A 12,244-nucleotide genomic window follows, 5' to 3' on the forward strand; every position below is an offset into this window, starting at 1 on the left:
CTCAGGATCCTTCAAACAGTGTCCGGGTTTCACATAGATTTTGTATCAGACCCTCTTCAAGAATTCCCTCCACATCCCCTACATAATTCCCTGTTGGACACCACAATCCTACACTAAGAACTTTGCAATCTCAGAGATAAAGGTGCAATCAAGTGCTCTCCCTGTCCACCCAGGCTTATCAACAACATTTTCCTGGTTTGGAAGAAATCCGACGAATTTTGCCCAATTATCAATTTAAAGGATTTTAATCAATTTGTGGTGTATCGCCACTCCAAAATGGAGGGCATACACATGCTTCGCGACTTTCTCTGTGAGGAAGATTGGTTCTCCCGCTTTGATTTAAGGGACGCATATCTTACTGTCCCAGTGACATCCTCGCTTAGTCACTTTCTGCAGTTTCTCTGGCAACAAGATCTCTAGCAATTAACTTGCCTCCCTTTTGGTCTATCTTCCGCCCCTTGGTGTTTCACTAAACTGATGAAACCCTTTATGGCTCTTCTCCGGTCTCAAGGTATTCAATCCATCGTCTACCTAGATGATATTCTACTCATGGCTCAAGATCCAGGCACCCTTTTAATACACACGGAGATGCCAAAATCTCTCCTTTAAAACCACGGATTCATAATCAATTTTGAGAAATCATCCCTTCTTCCGTCTCAGTCTACTCTGTTCCGTCCTTTTGATCCTTCAGCGTCAAAGATAAAGTCCAGCAAAATGGATATTCGAGGACTGCTGTCCTCTCAATGCATTCGACTTAGCGCGAATCATAGGGCTACTCTCAGCCTCCATCCAGGAAATTTTCCCTGGCCATCTTCAGTACAGGGCGATACAACGCCTAAAGATATATTCTCTTCGCAGATCCGAGTCATATGACCAACACATTTTTCTAATGGAAGAAGTCTGATTAGAATTAAGCTTGGAAAGGGAAAGCTATCTTCGGAAGCCAACCCGATTTTATTCTAGAGTCAGACGCCAGCCTTCTAGGCTGGGGCACAACCTGTTCCAACATCTCCACAGGCAGACTCTGGACAAAGTCAGAACGCACAATGCACATCAACTGGCTCAAACTGATGGCCGGATCCTTTGCGATTCGTAGTTTCGCCAAGGACGCTTACGACTGCTCTCTGATCCACAGGATGGATAACATTTTCGTTGTCCGTTATGTCAATTGTTTAGGGGGTTTACGTTCAAAACTCCTGTCAGACCTCACGAGAGAACTTTATCAATTCTGTCTGGACAGGAATCTCTCTCTTCGAGCGTAGTATCTTCCGGGACCAGACAATCTCGTGGTGGACTGGTACTCCCAGCACTGGAGACGCTCGCGATTGACACCTAGATTTGCATATTTTCTATCCTCTACAACTACTTCGCGGACCTCTCTTTCTGGACCTGTTTGCTTCCAGAGTGAATCGTCAGACCAAGGCCTTCTTCAGTTGGCTACCAGATCTGTTGTCCCAGGCCGTCGACACATTCCTACAGGCATTGCTGTTGATAGGGACTCTTCATCGTCTCAGAACTCTTGGTGTCAAGATTCTCTTAATAACGCCACTCTTGAAAGCCCAACCTTGGTACTCAAACCTTCTAGAAATGTCGGTAGATTACCCTCTACTTCTTCCAGTATCTTATGATCTCCTCAGAGATCGTGCCCTTGAGAAAGGCGATTATTATCGCCGAAACGCACGTCGGGCTGTAGGTGTTTTCACTTTTGCAGACTGCTTTATATTTGGCCTGTTATGTTCTAACACGCTACACCAATTTAGGGACTCTTTTGGCCGGCTAAGTCTCCTTCCATATACAGCTATATCAAGTTGTGATTAATACAGAATTCTCTATACTACTTCTTACTTTAATTTCAATTATCTGTTTCTTCCTGTCCTTTCGATTTACTCATCTTTTGACACATATAGTCTTGATTCAGTATAAGCGATCAGAGTATTTATTAAGTCAATAGGATCTTTAACCCCTTAAGGACACATGACATGTCTGACACGTCATAATTCCATTTTATTCCAGAAGTTTGGTCCTTAAGGGGTTAAGGACTTTAGGTACAGTAAGTAGTTATAGAGGGAATATGGTTTTCCCAAATATATATGATCATGACTTCATTGTATTTGGACTAATTTGGGTTTATAACAGCTAATATCCATTATGCTGTGATTATTGGAGATCCACTGCTGTTATGTTGTTTACGTTGCAACATTGTTTACCATATCACTCGGCTACTTGAGTGAGTTATATATGAGGTAATAAGTTGCATCTATCGTAACTTTGTTGCGAGCTCTTTGAGCTTAGCAGCTCTGTATCCCTTAGCATTTATCCACATTTAGCTGTAGGTTAAGCAGTCTGGTGTGTGTTTATAGACACTTGGTGTATATTTTTAACGTTTATTTACTATTAATAAAACTTTATTATTTTTTTGAGCCATGCCTGAGATACAGTTTTTTGCAAGTTTTTATATATTGCTCTAAAGGGGGTACTGGTTTTGATGGGATTGGCTTCCTCTCTTTATAGAGGAGTATTTTCCCCTCATTTCCTAATTTTCTTTATTTCTTGTATGCTCTAGGGTTAAGCCCTTTTAGTACCCCTGTAACCCTTTCTGTACTCGTCGCCAGATTTTTTTCTGGTTAAGAGTACTGTGTATATATCAAATAGAAACACACTAAGAGAACCAGAACATTTGTTACACTGACAGGAAATGATTTAAAGATTTATACTACTAGTTACACTAACTATATATTTTGGCCAACTATAAAAAAACATGGATTCCCAGAGAACCTAAATAATTACGTAAAAATGAAAATTGGTCCAAGCTCATAGCCATCCCTTACAATTTGTATTCTACCTATCCAAACTCACTAATTAGTAATCCAAAAACAATCAATTAAATGTGTAAAGAAAAAGCATACATGTCTGTTGGTTTCTTCATTGGAGATCTTCTTATTTGCAATCTCCCGTCTTTGACCATATATGACTAAACAACATAAAACACAGATGAAACATATTCAAATAAAGAAAAATCCAGTATTGCAACCTAAACTAACAAAAAAGCAAAACGATAAAAAAAAAATATCCATCATTACCCTCTAACTGGCTAGCTGGATGATGGGTGATGGGTGCAGCAAATACTGAGCACTCTAGGCTGGAAATGCCTTTGTATAAACTTCTCCTCCTTTACACTTTCAATATGATCACTGTGATTGGTTGATTCCAAAGCTAACCAGTCACAGTTCTCAGATGGACATGTTATACATATATATATGTTGATTTAATAATGATGGATAGATTGGAGTGATACCTATTTTTTGTAATTGCCTAATTTATTGTTTAAATATCCCCCTCTTATAATATTGTGAAGCGCTGTGTAATATGTTGGCGCTATATAAATGCCAATAATAAATAATAATAAATACATACCTCTTCAGTACATACATAAGTCCCAGAGCTTTCTTTCCCAGGACAATGCCATTTGTCACCAGCTTAACTCACCTTATTTCTGCTTCTGTAGTTGGTTTTTCTCCATGACTGAAAACAGGGTAGACTGCCAAGAACATTTTTGTTGGTTAATATAAAATATTTTAACACGTTTTTTCTTGGGTTTTTTTTCTGCAGGTTGTGAACCCATAGTTGTCAAATATCTAGAATGGAGCGATATAGAATCTATGATTGCCGTGGCCTTCTCTTGTGTTGGAATCCTTATTACAATGTTTGTCACCTTGATCTTCATACTATACAGGGACACACCTGTGGTTAAGTCCTCAAGCCGAGAGCTCTGCTTTATTATACTTGCTGGTATTTTTCTCGGCTATATTTGTCCCTTTACATTAATAGCCAGACCAACCACCACCTCTTGTTATCTGCAGCGCCTTTTAGTTGGGCTGTCCTCAGCCATGTGCTACTCCGCTTTGGTGACCAAAACCAATCGTATTGCCCGTATACTAGCAGGAAGCAAGAAGAAGATCTGCACGCGCAAACCCCGTTTCATGAGTGCATGTGCTCAAGTGATCATTGCTTCTGTACTAATCAGCTTACAACTTACATTGGTGGTTACATTAATTATTATGGAACCCCCAATGCCCATCCTCTCTTATCCAAGCATTAAGGATGTCTATTTGATCTGTAATACTAGTAATCTAGGAGTAGTAGCCCCGTTAGGCTACAACGGACTTCTCATCATGAGTTGCACATACTATGCCTTCAAGACTCGCAATGTTCCAGCTAATTTTAATGAAGCGAAGTACATTGCATTCACCATGTACACTACTTGTATTATCTGGTTAGCATTTGTCCCAATTTACTTTGGGAGCAACTACAAGATTATCACTACTTCCTTTGCAGTCAGCCTTAGTGTAACCGTTGCCCTGGGCTGCATGTTCACTCCCAAGATGTATATAATTATTGCCAAACCTGAAAGGAATGTTCGTAGCGCCTTCACCACCTCTGATGTAGTGCGCATGCATGTCGGGGATGGAAAAACACCTTGCAGATCAAATACTTTCCTGAGTATTTTTAGAAGAAAGAAACCCATAGCAGGAAATACAAAGTGAGTACAGAATCTCTAATTTTATCAATTCCTCTGTCCACCCCTCTACCATGAAAATTCCGAGTAGCTACTCCAGTCAATATATTGTATAGCAAAATTATTAAAGAAAATTTACTATGTTAGATTTGTTGATTTTTCTTATTCCCATGGAAATGTTGCTGCTTCCAAATACATTTTTATTACAAGGATTTTTTTTGACACGGACTCATAAATTATGAAATATCTGTTGACAAGCATTTGATTTGTGGACCTGTAGAAGAATGACTGCCTCGCTCTCAATAATATCTTTTTATTACTGCATTGTGTTTATTTGTGTGCTTTATACCTATTATTTTTGTTCTACATGGCGCTAATGAATTGTTTTATGGATTATTCAAAAATTGTTAAAATGTTTCTAATGTCTGAAGTGGTTGTCACAGATAAATTTATATCAACTTCCATATATTTTCTATAAAATTATGCAAATTTATGTTTGGTACAGGATCTAACCGCTTTACCACGACTAGTGTATTATCTATATTTACAAAGTAAGTTGAGCAAATAAACTAATTGATGCAATATTTAAAATCCTTTTAACTTAACATTTTTTTCCACTAGTCATTTTTTTTTATTTAGCTGGGAATAAAAAAATTTAAAAAATCTATTTATATTCCATCAGTATATCATGCCAGCAACAGCAGTAAACTGTATTATTAATATCTAGGCAAGTTTTAATTAACAAATATAAAAAAAAATATGACAAGTCGCAGTTAATGAATTAAGCTATTTTTTTTTCTGACTGAATATTAAATGTGGTTACAATTCCCTTGCAAACTCGTGTTGAAATAAATGGCATTATGTGTTTCTTCATTACTACAATATGATAAATTGTACTTTCTCCCACAAAAATATGTTGGGAAAAAATATGTAAAACCTCAAAGGTTTCATAATATACATATTAAGTCATTCATTTATTTTAGATTTTAATTCCCAACTGACATGTCTCCAGTTTTGCAGATGCACTGTAAGAGGTCACAGGGGTTGCAGCTGTTTTAGTGCAATGGGGCTTGTCACTCCATGGGGTCCAGCTGCTGCCCTTCAGAGCCAATGCACAGCCACACCGACTGGTGCCATGTGGTCAAAGGTTGACTGGCAGGAGGGGAGCGTTGTGCTGTGTTACTCCTGTGTGTAGTGTGGCCAAGCGGAACGTAGTCTGACTGTCAGAGAGCACGTCCTGTCAGAACACAGGAGGTACTGGGGGGGAGGGAATGGGACACATGGAGGGGCTAGGTTGTGGACGGAATGAGACACATGGATGAGACTGTGGGGGAATGACACATGGAGGTGCTAGGGGGAGGAATGAGACAAATGTAGGTGCTGGGGGAATGAGACACATGGAAAAGCTGGGGGGAATGAGACACATGGAGGAGCTAGGGGGAGGGACTGAGACTCATGGAGGGGCTGGGGGGAAATGGGATGCACAGAGCTGCTTGGGGAGAGTAAAATGAGAAAGGTGGAGGAGCTTGGAGGAGGAAATTAGACATCTAAAAGGGCATGGGGGGAATGAGACAAATAGATAAATAATAAAACTGACAAACCAATGAAGATGAGAACAGATTATGAACAAGAACTGCTTGTTTATATTTTCTTTATGAGATTTGTTATTGTCAAATTATATATTTAATTTGTTAACCCTTTTTTTTTTTTTTAACTGAAAGGGACTCTGTAGGCACCCAGACCACTTCTGCCCATTGGAGTGGTCTGGGTGCAATGTCACATGTCCCTTAACCCTGCAGTGGTAATTATTGCAGTTTCCGAGAAACTGCAATAATTACCTCTGAGGGTTAACTCCTTCTCTAGTGGCTCTCTACCAAACAGCCACTAGAGGGACTTCCAGAATTGAAACGGACCTTTGGTCAGTTATCTGATGCTGGATGTCCTCACACTCTGCATGAGGACCTCCAGCGTCAGCTTTTTCCCCATTGGAAAGCATTGAATAATGCTTTCATATTGGGAATTTCCGCGCATGCGTATCAGGGCTCCCCCACAGGCTGACCTCGGCAGGGGAGGAGCTTGGGCAGAGCCTGACCCAGCACCGTGGGACATTGGTGCTGGATTCAGGTAACTGATTGAAACTGAAGGAATTTTAACCCTTTCATCCACGCAGGAGGGGGTCGTGAGGGAGAAGGACACGGTAGGATTCTACAGTGCCAGGAAAACGGGTTTGTTTTCCTGGCACTATAGAGTCCCTTTAAATATTATGCATTCTTACCACTGTGAACCAACTTGTGAATTACTTGTTTGAATGTATAGTTTATTTCTTTATAAGGCTATATTTTTTTTATGCTGTTATGCATTTTGAATGACTTATATGGTTATTTTGATTGTAAGGTTCACATATTGACTGGAGTAGCACAGCTGATGACCAAAAAGTCTAATCCAGAAAATAGTAACCAATTAGAACTGTTTAGTGATAATGGTAAAATGTTGAGCACTACTTGACCTTAATCAGTATTATTGTCATATCGCACCTGTGTCTTGCATGAAACGATTTGTAAACTTGTAAAATCCATTGCTAGTACTATTTCCAGAGCCAGACCACCATCTGCAGAAGACCTTGTTTGATTTAACTTTCAAAAAAACGAAGAACAGAAAGTTCAATGTCTCCGGGTGTGCACCTGTGCAAACAACCCCGGTGAACCCGAGGGAGTAATGCCAAATGTCTACTCAGAGACTGGTGTACCAATTTGAGACTCCAGATGTCTCAAGGAGGGGCATAACCCCATATATGAAAAATCAAACAACAAAAAGAACAAATGTGGTCAGATTCAAAAGTCAATTGAGACTAACCGCATCTCTGGAAATAACTATAGCGGTAGTGTCTAAGATTACAATCCTGGCTATGGGTTGTAGGTGTCACTGTGAACCGCTGTAGGTATCACTATAGACCCATAAACATGAAAAAAATGCTGCTAGATATCAAAATGAAGTATATACATAAAAATACTGCTGAATAGCGAAATAAAGTATATACAAATGATACTAGAATTCTATGCCTGTCAATAGAGGGGTATGGATAGGTAGGGAAACATTATGCCATATGGCATCAACAACTCACCCCTAATTATCAGCTTTAATATAGTGCACTATAAGGAGATGAGTAATAAATCCCTAAGTCCCAACCATAAATACCTCCTATAAAAGTAATAATAGATACAGAGTAACAGGAGGCTTTGATTTAACTTTCAAAAGAACCATGAACATTACCTGCAATGGGCATCACAGTCAAACTAGGACACTTGTTGGCTTAACTAGACAAAGTTTTATAGAGCCATATCCACCTCAGCTCTCAATGTTTGTGTACAAAAAACACGATACTGAAATTACCATTGTCAAGTTTCCCACTGTAAATTAATTTATGTGTATTTATAGAAATTGCTAGGTAGAACAAATATTTGTTTATTCAGTACTACACGAGAGAAGACTGTGCAAATTCAATATGCATACTGGAAAAAATGCTGATATTGAATATAGTTTTGAATACAGCATTGTTATTTTTATAACTGTGTACAAAAAGTTGCATGTATTGCTTTGTTGTTTAGGTGGTAATATTGATTTCTTAATATCATTGTTTCATACTATGACTTTTTAACATGTGTATTGCAATAGTTGAATGACTATTATTATGATATTAATGTAGAGACATTTGTGACCCAAAAATATCCATCTTCTAATGCTTTCTCTCTGACTGGCAAGGTTAGTCTACGGCAGTGGTTTCCAACCCTGACCAACAGTACATATTTTGTCAGTATACTCAATGAAAAAGAGTTGGGATATGTCTAAATCCTGGACTGTTGGTGTGTCTTGAACTGGGTTGGGAACCAGTGACCTAAAAAGTATGGCAAATTTTGACACGACGAAATAATTTGAAACAGATTCCCCATTATGTATGTGGAATATATGTCTTATCGTGATATGCTTGTGTCATGCTAACTGAAGTTCTAAAACATGTGCAGTGGTCTGGCTGCCCAAAAACTCTCGATTAACAGCTCTTACCAGTAGAGATGGATTGATATCCTACAGGGCTCTAGGCAGGGTGCTGGCTTGGGCTTCCTGAGGTCACCTCATGGTTAATCCTGCTCTGCTTATCAGAGATAAGAACACAGAACCTCAGTGAGATGAGACGAGATGTGTTGCTAGTAATATTCTTTACAGATCCACATGGGGGATTGCTAATACCTGAGTCACTTTATACGAGGTTATATGTAGTTAATACAAAGTATATAGTCTCCCCAAGTCAATTAGCTTACATAAATAGAATCTTCAAGTGTACGTTGAAGAGGAAATAAATTACATTGATAGCAATTTGCAAGAGAGAGCAGGAGAAATACAGAAATATATATTTGAGTAATTCTGTTCTCCACAGTAAGTAATGTGATACAGCAACGGAGGAAATGGATATAATTTATTGGCATTCTCTTAAGGCAATTAAATGTCCTACATAGAATTTAAATTAACAAGCTGCATTGATGGGAATTAATATTTATAAAATATTTTACCAGGAAAGATACATTGACATTTCTCTCGTTTTCAAGTATGTCTTGGGTCCACAAATCATTGCATTGTTAATATATAATAACAATATATATATAATACATATATAATGCAAATATGTATTAAAGCTGATCTGTCACTCTTTTATATTAGCACGTCCCATACACACTCTTTAGTTGGCCCTGTTAATTCCAAAGTTATACATAAGGAAAAGTGGAGATGACTTTTGCAATCCAGAGAGTCAACTGAGATCATTGGAAGTGCCTAATACCCTATTTAGCATTTGCAAAGCCTGTATTTCATGCATGCCCATTTGTTTCCCCATTACTAGGGCTGTCATCTATACAACACACCTAGCCATCTTAGAGAATTGAAGATGGTGGTGCCTACAAAAGAATACCCAGAGGGGGCACCCTCAGGGCACTCTAGTGCCAGGAAAACGAGTATGTTTTCCTGGCACTAGAGTGGTCCTTTAAGCATACATTCATATAACAGTTTATGTGATTAAATGCTACTATACTACTCCAGTACTTATTTTCTTATTTCGCATTAAAATTTTTCCTAAAATAAAATGCAGTCGAAGCCATTATCAGTGAAACAACCCACATTTTTACTAGAATCATATAAAATAAACGCAATTATTTTTATATTTTCTAAAAACAAATTGGTAAGAGGCAATTTTATTTTAATCTAAGAGAACAAAAGAAAGTCACATGTCATCGTTTCCCATCTAAAATAGATACATTCATGTGCCAATCTGTACAATAATCAACCAACATTTTTAGTAATTGGTAGAGATATTGAAAATATCTATCACATTGTCACGCCCAAAGAACATCCACAAGATCTTTTTTGAAATAAGGATCCATACATACATTTACCTGCAGATTGGACAAAACTACAACTCCCCATAATTTCCTTTCCAGTCTTGGGCTGTAGGGCATTGGAAATTTTATTCCTAAAACATATGCAGACCTCTTACTCTAGATGGTATAATATCCTTATTATTCATACCATATGACAGCACATAAAGCTCCGTTAAATGATTTACAACTATCAATATTCTTAAAGCTATCCCAAAGTCTCTACCTCTTACAGCGATCAATAAAAAGTTTATCATTAATAATCTGAACACTTTAGGAGGTATTTGGAAACAAACGAAAAGATGTCTCCATCCTGGCAAAAAAAGCTAAATTCTATGTGGCAAAATGAATCCTCCAGTGATCCAAGGGCAATGTAGGAGACTCGGAGGTTCGCTTTGTGTCAAACTGACAAAATGCATCTGCATTTAGGGCCATTGGGTGATCATACGCATTCCTGATCTCCGAGCCAAAATGTAGCTGAATAACAAACCAAACAAATTGCACAGCTAACAAGCATGTTCAATTGATTTGTGAATCGGAATTGTGCCCATGGTGCCTGAAAATGAGACGATTGATAAGAAAAAAAGATAATTGATGGTAAGGGACAGTTACTAAATGTTGATTTTATTCATAGATCAAGTGAGAAGTGAGCAATAGAGGGGAAAAAAAGGAGGAGCAGTAAAAAAATCTATATTTATATATTGTAATAAATTCCGCTTCTTCTGTGTAACATCCATACCTAATCAACAGTAGGAATGCAGCCTTTTCACAGTAGGAATGCAGTTGTAACCCACAGTTGCTGGGTAAAGATTCCCATGATAACAACAATGCTTCTTCTGCTAGTCGCCATGTGAAGAATATTAACCAATTTAATTTTGCTTTCATAATCTTTATTCTTTAAATGTCAAATGGGCATTTCTTTTTCTAAAAATGCAAAAATCTCAAAGGCGACCGGGACAACTGTAAGACAAGGGTAGGTTTAAATGTAGAAGACAAAGAATATGGAAAATCTCTCTCGAGAAATCCCTCTTAGGTATGAGAAAATAATTGGTTGATATAATTAACTTGCAACATATAACCATAGATGGGGAGGAGGAGGATCCTATCTAGATGTTATGAAATGACAATAGGTATGTATCAAATGGGTAAACCAACCGGCTTTATTAACCTTTACCAAAATGTATTACCCATAACTAGTGCCACTTATAAAAGCAGAGAAAGACACATTGCTTATGGCAATGATTGTCTATAAAAGCATACAGTCTCTCAATTTACAAATATATATATATATATCATATTAATCTGTTCCCAGAAAAAGTCTCTTATAATGTAGTCATAATTAGACCTTGGAAAGATAGGCTTATATCAACGTGTTGAAGGTAAGAAAATAAGGGTTAAGTTGTTAAAGGGTTAGAATTGGAGGTTAAGAGGTTAGTATTATGGAGGAATATATAGAAAGTGATTATCAAACCTATATCCTGCCATAAAACAATATAGCAGTAGTACATGAAAGTAGCTACTATGTAGATATAATGTATCTAGGGTATACCTTAAATAGAGTAGAAGAGGAAAATGTAAGGTAAAGGGTTCAAAATCGTAGCCTATCAATATAAGACTAAAAGGGAAATACAACATAGTAGTGTAGTCCAGGTCCCCTTAGAGCTGTTGGCTCAGTGCTGATCAAGTCCTTTATACTTTCAAAGGTTAACTACAACGTGTCTTAATAGAGTTAAGTATTGCTGCAACAAATATTCAATATATTTAATAGATACTGTCTGTCTTAGTACATTGAGATGGTTAGATAAAGACTTAAATAGGGGTATTGAGCCATTCACAGTTTATAAATTGATCTAGTTGCCTCCTCCCCACCTCCTCCAAATAAGGGATATGGGCTCGATAATGAAACAATCAGCTGTGCTGTCCATAGAATTTCAACATATGCACCTGTTCGACTAAAGAGCGACTCAATTGCTCACGTCTGTCTAGATATGGTCTAGTTGCCTCTCGATAATGAAACAATCAGCTGTGCTGTCCATAGAATTTCAACATATGCGCCTGTTTGACTAAAGTGTGACTCAATTGCTCACATCTGTCTAAATACTTATAGATAGTAAATCACAATCAGGACTATCACGAAGAAGATTATAACAGCCTTTTACCGTTCATATCATCGTTATAGGTGGAGAAAGAAAAAGATACCCCCTAATGTCCTACATAGTAAGCAAAATGTACACTAATTTAATATCGCTACGGTCTAATAGCAGACTGTTACACTCTCCCTGTAGCACCTTCGTGGGTGCCAGTTAAA

The 12,244-nt window shown here is 37.8% G+C and overlaps 1 protein-coding gene across 1 annotated transcript in view; it reads left to right on the top strand.

Moving 5' to 3' along the window:
• GRM1 (glutamate metabotropic receptor 1) overlaps positions 1 to 12,244 on the top strand; it is a 423,450-nt gene that overhangs the window by 385,440 nt on the left and 25,766 nt on the right. Inside the window, exon 8 of the mRNA XM_063443594.1 lies at positions 3,610 to 4,540. Coding sequence (XP_063299664.1) covers positions 3,610 to 4,540 — 931 coding nt within the window. The remainder of the gene's footprint in view (positions 1 to 3,609; positions 4,541 to 12,244) is intronic.

Source organism: Pelobates fuscus, chromosome 2 (genome assembly GCF_036172605.1).
Source record: "Pelobates fuscus isolate aPelFus1 chromosome 2, aPelFus1.pri, whole genome shotgun sequence".
Classification (NCBI taxonomy): domain Eukaryota; kingdom Metazoa; phylum Chordata; class Amphibia; order Anura; family Pelobatidae; genus Pelobates; species Pelobates fuscus.